The 22,786-nt window shown below is 43.7% G+C and overlaps 1 protein-coding gene across 1 annotated transcript in view; it reads right to left on the minus strand.

Annotated features, from left to right (window-relative positions):
- Window positions 1-22,786, minus strand: part of RB1 (RB transcriptional corepressor 1) — a 282,945-nt gene that overhangs the window by 200,069 nt on the left and 60,090 nt on the right. Inside the window, exons 8-9 of the mRNA XM_073663829.1 lie at window positions 19,772-19,920; window positions 16,319-16,396 (exon numbers count right to left, since the gene is read on the minus strand). Coding sequence (XP_073519930.1) covers window positions 16,319-16,396; window positions 19,772-19,920 — 227 coding nt within the window. The remainder of the gene's footprint in view (window positions 1-16,318; window positions 16,397-19,771; window positions 19,921-22,786) is intronic.

The raw sequence follows: 22,786 nt of genomic DNA on the forward strand, positions 1-22,786 counted from the left end.
TATGTACTATACACGAAGGAACCATGCAACGGCCACCACATCTCTATCACGAGTGCCCACTACGTCCGCCTCCCATCTGCTAACATAACTGTGTATGGTGAGGAACGCTGCTTAACAATGAATATAAAGCAGATATTAAACCTTTGGAGTGTGGAAATGATTGGCACATACGCTGAAAAGAGGTAAAAGTATGTAGAGGGTCGAAGCCAGGTAAATAGTTCGACAACCAATGCTTTATTTGCAGGTAGATGCAATTTTCTGAAGAAAGAATTGAGCATTTCTCTCTAAAGACTTCAAAGAAAGAAGACCAAAAGAAAAGAAGAACTGATGAGCTTTCTCACAGTTACTTGCTTGCCACCACGAGAAGGAAGTATAGTCCTCTATACCAGGTGAAAAGGCTCTATTATGTCAATGGGATTGAAGAGAGAGGACAGGTCATGCAAGCTTGCCCTAAAATTGGGACCGCATTCAAGACCTTCATGTCATCAATGTGGCAGGTCTGAAGATAGGCGGTCCACATTAAGGAATTAATGGGCAGGGTGGGAAACATTGGGATTTTCCACAAAAAAAAAAAAAGCTCACAGGAGCATATCAGAAGTTAATTATAATGTGGAAAGTTGTTCTATAGTACTGTGAAAAGTTGTTTGGAACTGCAAGTCTACCGTCATCTTCATGCCATGTCAGAGTGCGGAGGGGCATACAGGGGTCGCCAAACCTTTCAGATACAGGAGGAGATGCATTTTGCAGAATGCGTAAAAAACATATAGTGACAAGAGAGGCAGTGTTCGGAAAAAGTAAAGCAGCTTAGGGAGTATTGCCACTACAATGATTGCATTTTAACGTGTTACTTACTGCACTTGTCATAAATTTAAATAAATGTGTAATGGCAGATTAAAACTTATTTTAATTAAAAATTCACATTATTGCAACTGGAGGATTATACTAGACACTAATTTATTGACTCATAGGTGGAAAAGGTGAAAGACCACCCTGTTTTAGGAGAATTTTACAATATACCGTATTTTTCGGACTATAAGGCGCACTTTTTTTCTTCCAAAATTCTGGAGGAAAGTGGGGGGTGCGTATATGGACTATATATGGTGGCTGTAGCTTTTGGAGGGTGTGGGGGAGCGGCAGTGGCGGAGAAACGGGGCACCTGCTGCAGCCTACACTGTGCCTGCTACTAAAGAAAATGAACATTCACTGCTCCCCACGCCTATGGGGAGCTGCGCTGTGGTAGAGTGTGAGCGATATTAGGGAGAATGAATGGTCACTGCTCCTCATGCACACAGTTCCGACGTGGGGAGCAGTGACTATTCCGGCACAGCATCTCACAGTGTGAGGGCACATGGCAGTTACGCCATGCGCAGCTGTGAGATCAGTGCTGGCAGCAGAGCAGGACACAGTGCTGGAGCACAGGGAAGAAAGGTAAGTATAAATGTTTATATTTTTGTGTGCAGCATGGGTAGGGGGTTGCCAAGCATATCAGGAAGAGGGATAAGGGGGGCCCATACATACCAGGAAGAGGGATGAGAGGTGCCATACATACCAGGAAGAGGGATGAGAGGTGCCATACATACCAGGAAGAGGGATGAGGGGGGCCATGCATACAAGGATGAAGGGTGCAATACATACCAGGAAGAGGGATGAGAGGTGTCATACATACCAGGAAGAAGGATGAGGGGTGACATACATACCACGAAGAGGGATGAGGGGGGCCATGCATACCAGTATGAGAGATGAAGGTTGCCATACATACCAGGATGAGGGGTGACATGCATACCATGATGATGAGGGGGGGGCAATGCATATTTGGATGAGGGGTGCCATGCATACCAGGAAGAGGGATGAGGGGTGCCATGCATACCAGGAAGAGGGATAAGAGGTGCCATATATACCAGTAAGAGGGATAAGGGGTGCCATGCATACCAGGAAGAGGGATAAGAGGTGCCATGCATACCAGGATGAGGGGGGCCATGCATACCAGGATGAGAGATAAAGGGTGCCATACATACCAGGATGAGGGGGGCCATGCATACCAGGATGAGGGGTGCCATGCATACCAGGATAAGGGGTGCCATGCATACAAGGATGAGGGATGAGGTGTGCCATGCATACAAGGATGAGGGATGAGGGGTGCCATGCATACAAGGATGAGGGATGAGGGGTGCCATGCATACAAGGATGAGGGATGAGGGGTGCCATGCATACAAGGATGTGGGATGAGGGGTGCCATACATACAAGGATGAGGGATGAGGGGTGCCATACATACAAGGATGAGGGATGAGGGGTGCCATACATACAAGGATGAGGGATGAGGGGTGCCATGCATACTTGGATGAAGGGTGCCAGTTTGCTTACATTTTTTTTCTATTTTTCTCCTCTAAAACCTAGGTGCATCTTATGGTCCGGTGCGTCTTATAGTCCGAAAAATACGGTATTCCTTTTAGCTAAAAGTAGTAACAATCTAGCTGACTCACTATCTGAAACGGTCCTATAAGGATGGACAAAATAGACTTGTTCAGAAAGCTATGAAAGGGTTATCCACAAACAATAAAAAAAAAATATCAGAATGGGTTAAACAAAAATAGAAACTACCCAATACTCATCTCACAGATCCCACTTTACTATTGTTCCAACACAGCTTGAACCTACATGTCTCTACTTGCTGCTGGAGTGACGACGTTCCGAAGGGTCACCTCTCCGACTGAGTGGATGAGCTGTCATTGCTTGTGTGGTACTGGAAAGTATAGGAGACCTGGGAAATGTTGGATAGGAAGCTGTGTGGGAACTGTGAGGTGAGCATCACTTCAGTGTTTTGGGTATTTTTTTTTTGCCATTCTGACCCTCTAAAAAAAAAAAAAAAAAAAAAAAAAAAAAAAAAAAAGTATTTGTTAGAGTAGATAACCCCTTCAACCAATCATGTTCATTATTAGTGATAATCATTATGAGGATCCGTTTGGATTGAACACATGCATTTATACAAAACACAAAAAGAGCTCTGACATAAGATGTAACTATAAGATCAGTTACTACAGGAAGGCTGAGCACTTCACACCTGTACGCTTCTTACTCATTTTGCTTAACGCCTCATTAGGTAAGAACACACAATCATGTGAAGGAAGACTGGTGCGGGTCTAGCAGCTTGTAAAGGCAAGTCCATGCACTTCCGACAAAATATAACAATACTACTGACATGTACCTCCCCACCCACAATGCCACTAATTCTGACCAAAAATCAAACCTCAGTCAAAAGCTACAATGAGGCATCGAGCTCTGTGATTTACACGTTAAAAAAATTTCAATATTTGAGACAAGACTTTATCCAAAGTTGATTCTAACACAAAAATGACTGAAAGAAACACTGAAGGTCTGATTCATTCGCTACGCCACAAATCTTACTCTTCAGGGACTGGAGTAGGATTTGTAGTGAAGCGCACACTTAGGTGTAAGCAACTTGTGCGATGCTCCGGATTCATGAAGACGCATATGCCTCTTGATGAATCGGGACTTAAATATGTTCAGGCTCCATATTAATTCTAGCACAGTGGCTAGACAAAGGCCGTTGCCGAAACGCGCGTCGGGGTTAATGAGCAGGTGGCAGCGACTCCTCTGTGGCTTCTATTCAACGTAGGTACTCACCTTATTACTGTGTGCATAGTGCACTATGCATACATTTATATCTGTTGTATACTATATAGCTACACTTTTACTGTGTGAGTCCCTTCTGCCGCAGTTTTACATGATTGAATAGTCAATACATCCTTAGAGTCCTGAGTCCTAGAGACTTTAGTAGCCTCCATTATAGGTATTGGCTAACATAGGACCTTATGGACATAACAGCATGGTTTCCATCCAGCGTGTCATTTTATAGTCCGGTTTGAACTAATTGTGTTTTCTATCTACCTCAACTGCTTGTATTTAACAACAATAAAGTTTGCTAATTTTTTGTTTCATGTATCATCATTTGGCGTATGCCCCTCCCACCTCACAGTGGCTATTAGTGAATTTGCAGCATGCTCTGAGTGAGTGTTAGGAGAATTTTTTTCCCAGCTGACAAAACAATCATTTAGGACAGGGGTGGGGAACCCTTTTTCTGCCAAGGGCCATTTGGACATTTATACCATCCTTCAGGGACTGTGCAAAATGATCAACTTGAAATTTATCCTGCTAGAGTGGCTTGCTAAAGTATTCACCCCCTTGGCATTTTTCATGTTTTGCTACCTCACAACCAGGAATTTTACTGTTTTTTTTTTAGGGTTATCATCAGTTCATGTAAAGAACATGCCTACAACTGTGAACATTTGGTTTTCTTTTTATTGTGAAGCAAACAACAAATAGGGCAAAATAACTGAAAACTTCAGTGCGCATAACTATTCACCCCCCTAGTACTTTGTAGAGCCTCCTTCTGAAGAAATTACAGCTGCAAGTCGCTTTAGATAAACCTATATGAGCTTTCCACATCTTGCCACTGGGATTTTTGCCCATTCCTCAAGGCAAAACTGCTCCAGCTCCTTCAAGTTAGATGGTTTCCTCTGGTGAACAGCAATCTTCAAATATGACCGCAGATTCTCAATTGGATTAAGGTCTGGGCTTTGACTAGGCCACTCCAGAACATTTACACGTTTCCCCTTAAACAACTCGAGTCTTGCTTTAGCAGTATGCTTTGAGTCATTGTCTTGTTGGAAGGTGAACCTCCGTCCCAGTCTCAAATCACTGACAGAAACAAGTTTTGCACAAGAATATCCCTGTATTTCGCACCATCCATCTTCCCCTCAACTCAAACCATTTTCCCTGCCCCTGCTGCCAAAAAACCTCCGCACAGCATGATGCTGCCACCACCATGTTTCACTGTGGGTGTGGTGTTCTTCGGGGGATAAGCTGTGTTGGTTTAGCGCCAGACATAGCGTTTACCTTGGTGGCTCCCACATCTCTTTCGGCAAAGTCAAAACGAACCTTACAGTTTGTGTGTGTAAGTAAAGGCTTTTTTCTGTCCACTCTTTCATAAACGCCATCTCTATGGAGAGTACGACTTATTGTGATCGTATGGACAGATATTAAAGTCTCTGCTTGGGAACTCTGCAGCACCTTCAGGGTTACCTTTGGTCTCTGTGCTGTCCCTCTGATTAATTTCCTACTTGCCTGGGCTGAGAGTTTTGGTGGGTGGCCATCTCTTGACAGGATTGTTGTGGTACCATGTTCTTTCCATTTGATGATCATGGATTTGATGGTGCTCTGGGGGATCATCAAATATTGGGATATTTAAAAAAAACAAACGCAAAGATAACTTGTACTTCTCAACAACTTTGTCCCAGACTTGAAAGGAAATCTCCTTGGTCTTCATGGTGCTGATTGGTTAGTGGTGCTTCTTGCTTAATGGTGTTGCAGCCTCTGTTGCCTTTCAGAAAAGGTGTGTGTATACTGACAGACCATGTGACACTAAGATTGCACACAGGTGGACTTCCTTTCACCAAGCATGTGACATATGAAGGTATTTGCTTGCACCAGAAATATTTAGGGGCTTCATAGCAAAAGGGGTGAATACATATGCATATGACAATGGTTGGTTATTTGATCTCATAAATTAAATGTATGCCTATATTTTTCTCACCTTACCAACATAGGCTATTTAACGCTGATGCACTACAAATAAGTCGGTTTAAAAAATATTTAAACACAGGTTGTAATGTAAATTAGGTAAAAAGCCAAGGGTGGGGGTAGATCCTTTCGTAAGCCACTGTATATTTGGTCAAACATTTAATTAATCACCCCTAATGTGACGGCTGGAACTACTTCTCTTTGATGAGGCTGTGATGTTAGCTGGCATGGATGATGTTGCTACTCGTAACTGCTTTTTCAGGTTTGCATCAGTCTGGAGTGGAAGCCACTCTTAGAAATGATACGTTTTGTAAAGAATTCTCAGCAACAAGTTGTACTGAACACAAGTGTATATTATTACACTGCAGGTCTCCTCACAGTGGGAAATCCATCACTGCTCATGTTACATTTATAGAACTCAAGCAGTGGGAGATCTTCTGTATATACATCATATAGGGGACAACGAGCCTGTCGTATACACATCACATAGGAGACACCTAGACTGCTGTATGTATACACTGCTCACAAAAATAAAGGGAACACTCAAATAACACATACTAGATCTGAATGAATGAAATATTCTCATTGAATACTTTGTTCTGTACAAAGTTGAATGTGCTGACAACAAAATCACACAAAAATCATCAATGCAAATCAAATTTATTAACCAATGGGGGCCTGGATTTGGAGTCACCCCAAATTAAAGTGGAAAAACACACTACAGGCTGATCCAACTTTGATGTAATGTCCTTAAAACAAGTCAAAATGAGGCTCAGTATTGTGTGTGGCCTCCACGTGCCTGTATGACATCCCTACAACGCCTGGGCATGCTCCTGATGAGGTTGTGGATGGTCTCCTGTGGGATCTCCTCCCAGACTTGGACTAAAGTATCCGCCAACTCCTGGACAGTCTGTGGTGCAACGTGACGTTGGTGGATGGAGCGAGACATGATGTCCCAGATGTGTGCAATCGGATTCAGGTCTGGGGAAAGGGCGGGCCAATCCATAGCTTCAATGCCTTCATCTTGCAGGAACTGCTGACACAATCCAGCCACTTGAGGTCTGTAATTTGTCCTGCATTAAGAGGAACCCAGGGCCAACCGCACCAGCATATGGTCTCACAAGGGGTCTGAGGATCTCATCTCGGTACCTAATGGCAGCCAGGCTACCTCTGGCGAGCACATGGAGGGCTGCGCAGCCCTCCTAAGAAATGTCACCCCACACCATTACGGACCCACTGCCAAACGGGTCATGCTGAAGGATGTTGCAGGCAGCAGATCGTTCTCCACGGTATCTCCAGACTCTGTCACATGTGCTCATTGTGAACCTGCTTTCATCTGTGAAGAGCACAGGGCGCCAGTGGCGACTTTGCCAATCCTGGTGTTCTGTGGCAAATGCCAAGCGTCCTGCAGTGTTGGGCTGTGAGCACAACCCCCATCTGTGGACGTCGGGCCCTCATACCACCCTCATGGAGTCGGTTTCTAACCGTTTGTGCAGACACATGCACATTTGTGGTCTGCTGGAGGGCATTTTGCAGGGCTCTGGCAGTGCTCCTCCTGTTCCCCCTTGCACAAAGGCGGACATAGCCGTCCTGCTGGTGGTTTGTTGCCCTCCTACGGCCCCCTCCACATCTCCTGGTAGAGCCTCCAGCGTCTGGACACTACGCTGACAGACACAGCAAACCTTCTTGCCACAGCTCACATTGATGTGCCATCCTGGATGAGCTGCACTACTTGAGCAACTTCTGTGGGTTGTAGAGTCCGTCTCATGCTACCAGGAGTGTGAAAGCACAACCAACATTCAAAAGTGACCAAAACATCAGCCAGAAAGCATTGGTACTGAGATGTGATCTGTGGTCCCCACCTGCAGAACCACTCCTTTATTGAGTGTGTCTTGATAATTGCCAATAATTTCCATCTATTGTCTATTCCATTTGCACAACAGCATGTGAAATTGATTGTCAATCAGTGTTGCTTCCTAAGTGGACAGTTTGATTTCACAGTAGTTTGATCCACTTGGAGTTATATTCTGTTGTTTAAGTGTTTCCTTTATTTTTTTGAGCAGTGTATAACATAGGAGACTCCTGCATAAACATCACAAACACTGGAGTATATACATCACAAGAGACATTAGAGCTGCGGCATAAACGTCAAAGGAGATATGTGGATGCGGCAAAGTCATCACAGGAGACACTGCGGCTGCACCTGCAGCATAGTCGTCACAGGGGATGCTGGGGCGGCCACTGTGGTTGTCACCTGTGGGAAGGGAGAGCGTCACGCACTAACTCCTCCCACAGTACATCCCGACGCTGGCATTGGCTAGTATCCAGAAGTAATTTTTCGTTGCACACGCATGCAGCGTTCAGTAGTGAAAGCTGCGTGCACGTGCTCGCAAAGTAAAAAGAAATTAAAGGGCCAGTGGCCATAAAAAAGCAGCTGCAGTCCAAAGCACTGCGGTCCACGAGAATCTGTCCAGGAGCTGGAGAAAGGGTCATCGCGAGCTGCAAACGCCCAGCGGGTCTGAGGCTCCCACACCTCTGATTTAGGAGATTCATGTGTTTATACACAGTACCAAATTCTCAAAACGCTCATATGCCTGCTGGAGAGACTATGGGAAGTGATTGGTGTGAATTCACATTATGTAGATTTGTTGCAGAAATTTTGTGTTTTCTGCAGAAACAAAACTATTTAGATGAACAAAACAAATTCAGCTTCACAGAATTTTTTACAGCAAAATTTGCCACACATTTCAAGCATATCAACTGGCAATGCAGAAAAAGTGTGATTAACATTTAGAACCTAACCTCTAAGACAAGGATGTCAAACTCAAACACACAGAGGGCCAAAATGAAAAACTTGGACTTAGTCATGGGCCAACCAGTATACAGTATAATGAACCCCACAGTCCTCCATACAGAATAATGGGCCCAACATAGTCCTCCAAACTGTATAATGACCCCACATAGCTTTCCCTAGTATAATGGGCCCCACATAGCCCTCCATTCAATATAATGGGCTCCAAAAAGTCCTCCATGCAGAATAATGGCCCCACATGGAAGGGGTGGTTCTGGTGTGGCGAGCCAAATGTAATCAACTTGAGGGCCTGATTTGGGCCACGGGCCAGAGTTTGTCACGTATGCTCTAAGACTACTGACTAAAAATAAAAAATAAAAAAATCCATGTGATGGGGACTTACTTTAAGCCAAATAACTAGAACCTTTTTTCAAGCAGTTCTTCAAAGAAAAATCCTCGCTGTCTGGACTGAAAGTGTAATCGTACTTTCAACTAACTTTTCAGAATAGGCAGTCCTGTGTGTGTACATGAGAAATACACTAATTCTGGCCTTTCCTCCATTATTCATCGGTTTTCTCCTCTACAGGTTATCTCCCTTAAATTGCAATCCACTGGGATCTGGTGGATAGCGTTTAGCTGCAGTTATCTCTGCTATACACAGCACTGCATACAGAGAGGGATTCCTGCTTTTCATTCATTGTTTATTTTTTTTACCTATTAGCACACAGAGACAAGCAACAGAAACATGGAGGCTATTATACAGAAAAGCTGAGCTGTATGTGAATCATTTCTAGAGTGAGGTAAAAGACTTGCTTGAATATTCAGCACAACATGTCTCCCTCTGCCTGTTTCCTCACCCTGCTCCTCCCCTGTCTATAGAGTATAACACACTGTGTCACATTACATGACATTACAGGGAGCCTGCAGTCCGTCTTGTCTAAGCGAGAAGGATTAGAAGGATTTGAGCTGTTGTTTTTTTTTTCAAGCAAATACAGGATGGGGGGGGATGAGTGGCTACTAAGTGTGAAAGAAAGTTGATTTCTCTAAAAGATATATTACAAAGTGTGACGATACAGCTTAAAATCTTAATAAGCCAGACGATTAGATTAGTTAAGCCAAGAGAAATACACTATTGTGTTCATGCTGATTTATAATTGTATGTGTATTTCTGTGGCTGGGTAAGAATGTCATACTATTTGTATAAAAAGAATGTGGACTTATCTTCATTTGGAAACAATGAATGTTTGCTAATTAGGTTAATTAACCTTTGTGGACCCTGAGGCTTATTGACTCAAGACAGGAGGACAAACTAAGCAAATTCATTAAATGCTCAAACAATGAGACATGAGGCTGCCCTCCCTAACCCCTTACCTGTGAATGTGTACTTACAAGGACAACTGTGACTATTTTAAGGGGCATGTGCTTCTGTACAAGTCAGACTTGGGACAAAGATTGAAAGAGACTTAAGGGTATGTGCGCACGTTCAGGATTTGATACAGAAATTTTTACAGCGTTTCTGCATCTCCTTGGTAGGAAGAAAGCTGTAGAAAAAACGTGCATTTTGCCATGATTTTGACGCATTTTTGAAGCATTTTTTGCAGCATTTTTGCACATCAATGAATGTTTTTTGGAGCTAAATAAAGTTATTTAAAAAGGAACATGGGACATTTCTTTATTAACCCTTGGATTACCGTCAGAATTGGGGTGAGTATATTGGTTAATTTAAAGAAGTTGGCCACAACTTTTTATTATGCCCCCAATGTATCCCCCCAGGGCCCATAAGTGTCTTTGTAATTACCTTCCGTTGCAGGTTCTGCCTGTGAGCGGCGCTATCGCGGGCCGCTCACAGGCATCACGTGACCCCGTGCTAACGTCACAACAAGTGAGGCGTGACTCAGCGCTGGGGTCCCCGCTGTGGCTACTGGGCTGTGGGCGGGGTTATTCCCCGCGTCACACCCAGCATCCACCGTTCACTTTCCCAATGAATGGGGAGAGGGAGAGCGCGCGGTGGATGCTGGGTGTGATGTGCGGGGCAACTCCGCCCACAACCCAGCATCCACCGATGGAACGCAGACGAGGTACCCTCGGCTGCAGCCTGGACTTGTCGTGACATCAGTGGATGTCAGAGCCGGCTGCACCCGGGAGTCACGTGATGCCTGTGAGCGGCCAGCGATAGCGCTGCTCACGGGCAGTAACTGCAGCATTAGTTAATTACAAAAAACACTTATGGGCCCGGGGGTATACATAAGGGGGGGATAATAAGTAGTGAACAAACCCTTTAAGAATGTGTCTATTGTATTTCAAATAAAGTATTAGATCTGTGTCTGTGTGTTTGACTCTTTAATTTACTTTAATTAGGTTTAGTGATGAAAGGGTCCGATTGACACCTTGTCATCAAAAAACAAAAGAGCTAGGTGTCTGCTAATCCTATTCACCCAATCTTCATTAGCATTCCCATTCATGTAATTTCTGGGGCAGCTGTGAGCTTCTATTTTCAGCCTAGGAAGGTGCCATTAGGCAAACATGGTCCCTGGCTGTTATTTATAGCTCACAGCTGTTTCGTTAGCCGCTACCTCCGCCGATCAGCAACAAGCAGTGCTTTGGACGTAGCATATTTTTGCTGCGTCCAAAACGCGGTGTTCTAATGCTGCACTTTTGTTGTTGGTACATGTGAATCCACTGCATATAATGATACTTCAATCGATCAAAATCTGCAGCGGAGACTAGCGTGTCCGCTACAGAAATTGACATGCTGCAAGTGAGTTTTGGTACATGGCCACGATCAGGAGCCGCTGAAGGTTTGACTCTGCGTGCTTATACAGCATCAAACCCGCAGCGTCCAGATGTTACAGCATAGTGGATGGAATTTCTAGAAATCCCATGTCCACTATGCGTGCATCAGAGGCTGCGAATCACCCGTGGACACTGACATGCGGAAATTTGACCACTAGAAAGTATTGAATGAGATAAATCCGCATGGTTCAGTGAACACATGAAGATTTACCTGCGTTCAATAGAATGCAATGTTTTGGAAAAAGCAAAAATATTCGTCCAAAGCGCTGCTACGTCCTGATCGTGGGCACAGAGCCTAAAATTTAAAAAAAATGGCATGGTCTCCCGCGTCATTTTTATAACCAGCAGAGGAAAAGCCGACTGCTGGGGGCTGATATTAGTAGCCGGGGAAGGGGCCATAAGCCAACAATGTTCCCTGGCTATTACTATCAGCCCACAGCTGTTTGTTTAGCCTTTACAGAATAGATTACAGGGGGACTTCAGAAAAAAATTGACGTAGGGTCCCCCTATAAAATCTAACCAGAAAAGTCTAAACAGACAGTTGTGAGCTGATATTAATAGCTAGGGAAGGGTCCATGGATACTAGCCCCCTCCGCGGCTATTAATATCACCCCTCAGCAGTCCCAGAAATGGAGCATCCATAAGATGCGCCAAATCCGCCGCTTAGCCTTCGCTCTTCCCACTGCCCTGTAACGGTGGCGAGTGGGGTAATGGGGTTGGGGTTCACGTCAGCCTTGTGTTGGTGGCTGATGTGAAGCCCAGGTTAGTAATGGAGAGGCGTCTATAAGACGTCCCCATTACTAACCGCGTAGTTAAGTTTACGACGCTTTTTCAATAAAAGACACGGCCAGAATAAAGTATTTTAATGAAAGAAAAATACACACAGTTTTAATAATCGTTTTATTATACGCTCAGTTCCCAAAGCCCTCGTTTCCTGAAAAAAAAATAAAAAGCAACCATATCACTCACCTGTCCGCCGTCACAACATAGTCCACGATTACCGTCGTCACGACTGTCCCTCGGCGATCCGGGTCACTTCTACTGCAGTGACATCAGCAATCACTGATGTCACTGCTGTAGAAGACAGCAATGTACACTGACAGGGGTGTAAAATCACTCCTGTAAAATGTACATTGCTGCAGCAGGAGTGAGGTCACTGGGGTTCATCGGTTGAAGATCAGCTGATCAAACCGGTAACCTCAGCATCAGTACTGGTGGGAACATTCTTGAGAATGTTCACATACAGCACCAGTGCCGTAAAGTAAGGTCACGCGAGCTATCAACTGATCTTCAGCTTAGAGCTCACGTGACCGCAGGTACTGGCAGAGCAGCGATGTACACTGCTGGGAGCGAGCGCGCTCCCGACAGTGTACTGCCGGGCTGAAGACACTGCAAGGACCAGGAGGACACCGGGGGACGTCGGACAGGTGAGGATAGTGTTTTTTTTTTTGTTTTGTTTTTTTTACACAGCACGCAGTCCCGGATCGGCTGAGGAGACTACAACTCCGCTCAGCCGCCTTGCTCTCGCTGTTATCAGTGGTCGGATCAGGGAAGTAGTAGTCCTCCCCAGCCGACCCAGGTACCAGTCGAAGCGTTTCCGCGGCTCACTGACTTTAATTGAACAGCAGCAAATGCGCAGGTATAAATATTATACCTGCGAATTTGCTGCGGCTCAATTAAAGTCAGGGCGGGAAACGCTGCAAAACACTGCATAGAAAGGACATGCTGCGTTTTAAAACGCAATAGTAATCCTGAGTGGAAATTTCCGCATCATGTGCACAGCACATCAGGATTACCATTGCAATAGCTGGCAGACCGATTACCAAGCGTTTTTGCTGCGTTTCCGAGCAGAAAAACAGCTGCGAAAACGCATCAAAAATGCTAAGCGTGCACTTATCCTAAAACGCAGAGAATAAAGGAGAAGCAAGAGGACACACAGAGTCTCTGAGACTATCAGCTTGGAAGCATGGATTTAACCAAAGAGACACAGATTTGGATTCTACATGATTTTAGTCTAAGGGTATATAGCCCTGACTGGAAAGATACAGATCTGCTCTATTGAACATCAGAGAGACCATGGATACATTTTGGGGAGACCAGGTTGGGACGATGAAGTCACCTGGCCACATGGATATGTTGTTTGGGGTTGCCAGGAGGGACCCACCGGTCGCCTGGTCCCATTGAAACTCTCGGAGAGGCCAGGGTGAGACCCTCGGGTTTCTTGGCCTTGTACCTCGATGAACTGCTAGCTTCCTAAGCTTCTCTCTGTGGGGGCCCGCCAGAAGCTGGGGAGGCCACTGGTTGAGGTAGTTGGCTCTGGTAGTCCCAAAGTCGCAGCTGTTCTATCCCAGTCAGGGGGAGCGAAAGGGTGAGACTGTGTAATGTTGTACCATCTTGGGTATTTTCTGGGACTGGTCTACGTGTTTATTGTCCGCTTTGTGGTTCAATAAAGTATTGAAACGCTGTTTTACCCTCACCCTGTGTTGTCTGAGTAGCATTACGCCCAGGGAAGATCCCGGGTCTTCACACAAAGTTTCTTATATTCGCCTGTACTTTTCACTTTTGCAAACTTTGCTGAAAGTACAATTCTATTTGAAACAACACATTTGGGCTAAATAAAGGACTCACTAAACAGATGTATTTTTGGGTGCAGCTTTTTTCATTTTGCTGGATTAAAAAATAAAATAGATATTGAACAACTCTCAGGCACGAACAGGGGATCACACCCCTCATTTTCAAGGTCCAAGCTGTAGGATGCTATACAGGTGTGTTGTTACCCAAATATTGCAATGCATGTTGTGTCCTCACAAGGCACCAAAATACATAACATCCAAAAAAGACATGTGTGCCAGGAACAAAATAACATAAGATAAAAAACAAATGAGTATTAATAAAAATGTTAAACTTAATTTAAATATAGTTTAAAAACAATATACATGGATAAACACCGGATACAGAAAGATTAAAATTTGGTGTGTGAGCTACTATGGGAAACCTATCTAACCTATACCTATCTAACCTCTCCACCAACCACCCCTCACGAAGCATTGGTGAAACATGCGTCGGGTGTTTGGTGGGTGAGCTCATGATATAGGTATTGTACCGCACACATGTGCCATGCGGGGGTGTGTGTATATATTTGGCCCCCTTGAACTTTTCTACCTTTTGCTACATTTCTGGCTTCAAATATAAAGATATAAAATTCTATTTTTTGGGGGAGGAATCAACAAGTGGGACACAATCGTGAGGTGGAACGAAATTTATTGGATATTTTTAACTTTTTTTTAAAAAAAAATGAAAAGTGGGGTGTGCAATATTATTCGGCCCCCTTGAGTTAATACTTTGTAGCGCCACCTTTTGCTGCGATTACAGCTGCAAGTCGCTTGGGGTATGTCTCTATTAGTTTTGCACATCAAGAGGCTGAAATTCTTGCCCATTCTTCTTTGCAAAACAGCTCGAGCTCAGTGAGGTTGGATGGACGGCGTTTGTGAACAGCAGTTTTCAGCTCTTTCCACAGATTCTCGATTGGATTCAGGTCTGGACTTTGACTTGGCCATTCTAACACCTGGATACGTTTATTTTTTAACCATTCCATTGTAGATTTTGCTTTATGCTTGGGATCATTGTCTTGCTGAAAGATAAATCTCCGTCCCAGTCTCAGGTCTTTTGCAGACTCCCAACAGGTTTTCTTCCAGAATGGTCCTGTATTTGGCTCCGTCCATCTTCCCATCAATTTTAACCATCTTCCCTGTCCCTGCTGAAGAAAATCACGCCCAAACCATGATGCTGCCACCACCATGTTTGACAGTGGGGATGGTGTTTTGAGGGTGATGAGCTGTGTTGCTTTTACGCCAAACATATCGTTTTGTATTGTGGCCAAAAAGTTCGATTTTGGTTTCATCTGACCAGGGCACCTTATTCCACATGTTTGGTGCGTCTCCCAGGTGGCTTGTGGCAAACTTCAAATGAGACTTTTTATAGCTATCTTTGAGAAATGGCTTTCTTCTTGCCACTCTTCCATAAAGGCCAGATTTGTGCAGTGTACAACTGATTGCTGTCCTATGGACAGACTCTCCCACCTCAACTGTAGAGCTCTGCAGTTCATCCAGAGTGATCATGGGCCTTTTGGCTGCATCTCTAATCAGTCTTCTCCTTGTTCGAGATGAAAGTTTAGAGGGACGGCCAGGTCTTGGTAGATTTGCAGTGGTCTGACACTCCTTACATTTCAATATGAATGCTTACACAGTGCTCCTTGAGATGTTTAAAACTTGGGAAATCTTTTTGTATCCAAATCCGGCTTTAAACTTCGCCACAACAGTATCTCAGACCTGCCTGGTGTGCTACTTGGTCTTCATGATGCTCTCTGCACTTGAAATAGAACCCTGAGACTATCACAGAGCAGGTGCATTTATTCGGAGACTTGATTACACACAGGTGGATTCTATTTATCATTACCAGTCATTTAGGATGACATTGGATCATTCAGAGATCCTCACTGAACTTCTGGAGTGAGTTTGCTGCACTGAAAGTAAAGGGGCCGAATAATATTACACGCCCCACTTTTCATTTTTTATATTTTTAAAAAAGTTTAAAATATCCAATAAATTTCGTTCCACTTCACGATTGTGTCCCACTTGTTGCTGATTCTTCCCAAAAAATAAGAATTTTATATCTTTATGTTTGAAACCAGAAATGTGGCAAAAGGTAGAAAAGTTCAAGGGGGGGCAAATACTTTCACAATGCACTGTAGCTCACCCACCAAATTTAACTCTCTTTGCATCTGGTGTTTATACATGTATATTGCTTTTTAACTATATTTAATTAAAGTTTAATATTTTTTAACAATACTCATTTGTTTATTATCTTAAGATGTTATTTGGTTTCAAGTGTGTTGGAAAAACATCTTTTAGACTATAATCATACATGCATTTTTGAGTCAAAAAAAGTAGTGGTTTAAAGGAGAATACTGTATAAAGGTAGGACCTGCAGCTTAAGTGGGTTCTCCCTCATACAAGTACATGATGTGCTTTCCATCCTCCTACGAACTGATGAGGCAGATAATTATCACAATCTTAGAAGGCTTAAAACCATAAATAGCAACAATGAAGCTAGTAACAAAACAGTTATTAACATACCTTTGGGAGCCCATCAATACAGGAAATCCCTGCAGAATCCAGAAAATCAACAAAGCTAGAGGCATAGACGTTTTTAACCTAAGGGAATGAGGAAATGTGAATTAAAGTACTATATAACTATGAGGATAAGTTATCTGTACATCTGAAAGATCACTGAATACTCTGACTAGTGCAATAGTGGCGTGCAGCCAATGGCGGATAGGCAACGCAGCTGCTAGGGGACCTGATGCAAGTGCGCTACCCCCTGCCAGTCATCGCATGTTCAACTGTATCGGCATCCTGGATGCCAATACAGTTGAAAGTAAACATGAAAGATGAACGCTTCCACCTCCATCATTCCCCCTAACATCTCAGTGCAGCGGAGTGAGAACAATGTAGTGGCCAGAATACAGTATGAAGGACTATGGAGTGCAGCGGGCGTGATGATGTCACTACATGGCGCCTACGGCACTGAGATGTGGGCACTTCAGAACACTCGCTGCCCAGTCCAAGAGAAGCGGGGGAACGAGGAGGAGAGCTGAGTATTTTTTATTTTTTTAAATCAGTGAGTATATTGTGGTGGCCATAATACTGTATAGAGGACTATGGGGTGCATAATACTGTATAGAGGACTATGGGGTGCATAATACTGTATGGAGGACTATAGGAAGTGCATTATACAATATAGAGGACTATGGCGGGTGCATTATACTATATGGAGGACTATGGGGTGCATTATACTATATGGAAGACTATGGGGTGTGCATTATATTATATGGAGGACTATTGGGGTGCATTATACTATATAGAAGACTGTGGGTGCATTATACTATATGGAGGATTATGGGAAATACATTATACTGTATGGAGGACTATGGGGTGCATTATACTATATAGAAGACTATGGGGTGTGATTTATACTATATGAATGACTATGAGGAGTGCATTATATTATATGGAGGACAGTGGGGGATGCATTATACTATATGGAGGACTATGGGGTGCATTATACTATATAGAGAACTATGAGGAGTACATTATAGTATATAGAGAACTATGGGGTGTGATTTATACTATATGAAGGACTATGGGGAGTGCATTATACTATATGCAGGATTATGGGGTGCAGTATACTATATTGACGACTATGGGGCCCATTACACTATATGGAGGGCTATGTGGAGTTATTATAATATTTAGAGGGCTATGTGGGGGAAATTATACCGTATGCACGCAATTACATAGTGTAAAGATTTGTGTGGGGTCCATCATACTGTATGGAGGGCTGTGTTGTGACCATTATACTGTTTGGAGGGCTAGTGGGGGCCATTAAACAGTGTGGTGAGGTGTGGGTCCATTATACTGTATGTAGGCCCATTATACTGCATGTAGGGCTGTGTGGGGGTCACAGTTGGGGAAAATACTGTGTTGGGGGTCACCATACTTTGCCAAGGGAGTTGAGGTGGGGTACAGTAGGGTCAACATACTGTGCGTGTGGAGGATACTGTGGAGAAATTCACTGTGGGAGTATCATACAGTGTTGGCACTTTTGGTGGCATCATACTTTATGGGGGTAATGAAAGGGGAATCTAGGACTTCAGTAGGAGGAAAGTTACTTTGTAAAGGCTGTTAAGTTGTGATATATGCTCTCCTGTGTCCCCGTGGAATTTTTCTTTTGGGGAGGGGAGTGGGGAGGGCAATTCCAACTTCTAAGGGGCCCATAGATTTCTATGTATTCCTGTCATGCAACATTCACAAAATCATGCTTTTCTGCTTAACAGAAGTGGATTTTATTTATACTTTCCAGTATAAACAGTTTGCAGACAAAAGATCAGCTAAATAGGACCAGTCAGTTGTTCAAAGAAATTTAGTTAAAATACCTGGTAAAAATACCAAAGCTCCTGATTTTATCACTGTTCTGCAGAAACATGCACAGCTATTGGTTTTATAGCAAAGAATATGAAATCTCTGCTTGCATTCCAATTGGGCTGTTCTTCAGAGTTTTCTCTGGGAGACTGCGTTTTTACCCCACCCTCCCAGACACTACCAATCACAGCTCAGCAGTGTCTGAGATTGAGACGGCTAAATCAGCTACTGAGAGATGATTGGCAGAGGCTGGGAAGGTTGGGTGAAAGCACGTTCCAAAGGAGAAGACTGAAGAAAAGCCCAGTTGAAATGCAAGCAGAGATTTCACATAGTGCGCTCCAGAAGAAACAAATGTGAATATCTCTACAATAGAGCGACATAGTGCAAGACCAAAAAAAACAACAGAATGAGGGGAGCTCATGGATTCTTGCAAGGTATTTAACAAATGTTTCTCGAGCGAGTGCCAGGTGCTCTTAAAATAGTCTCCAAGGTGCCAAATCAGAAGCACGCTATGGTTCAGAGAATTCAACTTGGGCATCACATGGTATTTCATCCTGTGTAAGGCAATGGAAATACACACATCAGTCAAAATATATTATAGATGAGCGCAGTGTATCCCAGGGTTGCAATAAATGGTTATTTCGGAGCGAAGTCTCATTCAAACTTCTTTTTTATTCATAGGTATAAAAGCATATACAATCACAGCAAAAAGGTTTTTGGCTCAGGCAGAGAGCCTTTGTCAGACAGTGAATATAATGTCTCACTTCCTGATGAATGGTCCAGATAGCAGCAGAAAATTGGGTTGCTGCGATTGTACTGTATATGCTTTTATACCAACAAATACAAGTAGAACCTTTGACTCAGACTACGCTCCAAAAGAACCAGTTTTTCCGAACCTGAAAGACACTGCGCTCCATCCTACTTTTCTTCTATAATTCATTTTGCTTTTAAAGCTGGCTGGAAGTTGACTACTCTAGGAAGATCAACAGTCTCCCCTATAATTAAGAAGAGAATACTGAAATTAGAGGTGAGCTCCTATCATCTAACTACTAATTGGACACATCATTGGTGCAACCTGTGCACAGCGACCTAGGAGGTTAGGGGACCCATTTCCACCTCCAAAGCAGCAAGCAACGTCTGTCACAGAAACATAAAGGGGTGTATTATGATGAGATAATGGACTGCAAAAGGCACAGGGGCTCGCTTCTGTCTGTGTCATGCCATACTTACAATTATCACCCAGTTTTATAAAGTGCCTATGCCCCACAGGTGTTTTTTTATGTACAAGTAGCAACATGTACTATAGCATCATACTAACTCTAATTTATCAAATAAAAAAATAACAGAAAGGAAACAATGCATTAAACCACTTTGAAAACATAAAAACATTTACCGTGAGTCAGATTTTTTTTACAGCCCAAAATGTAATTTTTTTATTTTTTTTCAGGGGAGCTGCAATTTTAAAAAATATATTCAGAAAGAGTTTTAATAGAGAAATGTCCAACTGTGAAATGCAATACTTTGCTCGTCTCTATCTATTTTTATTAATGGTGAAAGCTGTTTATACTTCCTCAACCAAAGGCAAACTAAATATAGGGAAATTATTACCTCATCAACAGGACATTCGTTTGCCTTACAAAGAGCTTCTATAATCCTGGTGTCCGTTTCAGACGGCTGTGACGTCCAGGTGTTCCTGTTCTGACCACGTCGGGACGCACGGGTTGGTCCATTGACAGATATCCCATTCACTGCACTCTCTGCAGTCAAGTGACAGCAGGATTAGTACATACGGATTTCATATGAAAATGGTTTATTCAAAATAAAAAGTGTCAACCTAACCCAAGTTATTAGTCATATATCCCTAAATATTAGCAAAGAAAGAATGTATTAAAGTTTGCTAGATGGCAGTAAAAAGAAATTCATAGTTGTTTGTCATTTTCTCACATAATACCAAAGCGGTAAGGAGTTTCCAAAACAAATTAGATTAGATGAGGGATGAACCCTTAGCATCACCCCTTTTAATGACCACAGAGGTTATTAAAGCAATACTACTTTCCACAGCGTTCCCCATGCTGCTGTGGTAGAGATTTTAGAGAAGAAGAAAGCTGGATGCCAATCTGGAACAAAGGCAACTGATTCCATAATGATCCACAGGACTGGTGCAGAGCAAATGTAGTGCCAAAGATTGAAACATAATATGAGAACAATGGGACTAGGGGAAAATAAGTGTAGCCTGGTTACTAACTGGCTCAGTGCTAGAAAACAGAGGGTGGTTGTTAAAGGGACACACTCTAATTAGGTCACAGTTAACAATGGTGTAGAACAGGAGTAGGTCAGTATTGGGTCCTCTTTTTAATATATTTAGTAATGACTTTTTGAGGGCATACAGAGTAGAATTAAAATATCTGCAGATGACAAACTCTGCAAAGTAATCAACACAGACAAATTCAATATTACAGAGGAATTTATGTAAGCTAGAGGCTTGGGGCAAGAAATGGCAAATTAATTTTAATATAGATAAAAACAAAGTCATGCATTTAGGCTGAAGAAACAAAATGAACAATTATGTACTAAATGGTAAAACGTTGTAAAACTGACACTGAAAAAGACTTGGGTGTATTGGTGGACAGTAAACTACACTTTATTGACCAGTGCCAGGCAGCTACTGCCAAGGCAGATAAGATCATGGGATGAATTAAAGGAAACCTGACAGGTGATACATGTTGCCCAAACAGTGGGCAGCATATGTCAGCCGCTGGCTGTACGACCACAGCTATACATGTTTTACTCTGAAACGCTTTGGAGTTTCAGAGATGAACATAATTTTAATGGCAGCCAGGGACCGAAAGACACAGCACACTGACAGCGACTGATAAGTTTCTGACTTTGCGGGAGTATAAACTTAGACTTGTCAGTCACTGCCCGTGGGCGGGGACAATCTGCCAGGAACCCTCCTGCACGATTATAGTGCACAGTGCGGCTCTCTCTCCGGCAGCTATTAAAAGTATGTTTTCTGAAAAACGCTGCAGCGTTTCAGAGTGATACATACATGGCTGTGATTCTATAGTCAGAGGCTGATACATGCTACCCACGATTTGGGCAGTATGTATCACCTGTCAGGTTTCCTTTAAAAGAGGAATAGATGCTCATGACAAGAACATACACTGCTCAAAAAAAATAAAGGGAACACTCAAATAACCCATCCTAGATCTGAATGAATGAATTATTCTCATTGAATACTTTGTTCTGTACAAAGTTGAATGTGCTGACAACAAAATCACACAAAAATCACCAATGGAAATCAAATTCATTAACCAATGGAGGCCTGGATTTGGAGTCACCCCCAAAATTAAAGTGGAAAAACACACTAAAGGCTGATCCAACTTTGATGTAATGTCCTTAAAACAAGTCAAAATGAGGCTCAGTATTGTGAATGGCCTCCACGTGCCTGTATGACCTCCCTACAACGCCTGGGCATGCTCCTGATGAGGTTGCGGATGGTCTCCTGTGCGATCTCCTCCCAGACCTGGACTAAAGCATCCACCAACTTCTGGACAGTCTGTGGTGCAACGTGACGTTGGTGGATGGAGCGAGACATGATGTCCCAGATGTGCTCAATCGGATTCAGGTCTGGGGAACGGGCGGGCCAATCCATAGCTTCAATGCCTTCATCTTGCAGGAACTGCTGACACACTCCAGCCATATGAGGTCTGGCATTGTCCTGCATTAGGAGGAACCCAGGGCCAACCGCACCAGCATATGGTCTCACAAGGGGTCTGAGGATCTCATCTCGGTACCTAATGGCAGCCAGGCTATCTCTGGCGAACACATGGAGGGCTGTGCGGCCCTCCAAAGAAATGCCACCCCACACCATTACTGACCCACGGCCACACCGGTCATGCTGAAGGATGTCGCAGGCAGCAGATCGCTCTCCATGGCGTCTCCAGACTCTGTTACGTCTGTCACATGTTCTCAGTGTGAACCTGCTTTCATCTGTGAAGAGCACAGGGCGCCAGTGGCGACTTTGCCAATCCTGGTGTTCTGTGGCAAATGCCAAGCGTCCTGCACGGTGTTGGGCTGTGAGCACAACCCCCATCTGTGGACGTCGGGCCCTCATGCCACCCTCATGGAGTCGGTTTCTAACCGTTTGTGCAGACACATGCACATTTGTGGCCTGCTAGAGGTCATTTTGCATGACTCTGGCAGTGCTCCTTCTGTTCCTCCATGCACAAAGGAGGAGGTAACGGTCCTGCTGCTGGGTTGTTGCCCTCCTATGGCTCCCTCCACATCTCCTGGTATCTGCTCCATGCTCTGGACACTGTGCTGACAGACACAGCTCCCCTTCTTGCCACAGTTCGCACTGATGTGCCATCCTGGATGAACTGCACTACCTGAGCAACTTCTGTGGGTTGTACTGTAGACACCGCCTCATGCTACTGTACCTCTAGGGGTGAGAGCAATGGCAAAATGAAAAAGTGACCAAAACAACAGTCAAAAAGGATGAGAACAGAGAAATGGTCTGTGGTCATCACCTGCAGAACCACTCCTTTATAGGGGGTAGCTTGCTAATTGCCGATCTTTTCTACCAGTTGTCTGTTCCATTTGCACAACAGCAGGAGAAAT

The sequence above is a fragment of the Phyllobates terribilis genome, unplaced genomic scaffold (assembly GCF_046119375.1).
Source record: "Phyllobates terribilis strain yellow unplaced genomic scaffold, ASM4611937v1 Scaffold_2__4_contigs__length_985480577, whole genome shotgun sequence".
Classification (NCBI taxonomy): Eukaryota; Metazoa; Chordata; class Amphibia; order Anura; family Dendrobatidae; genus Phyllobates; species Phyllobates terribilis.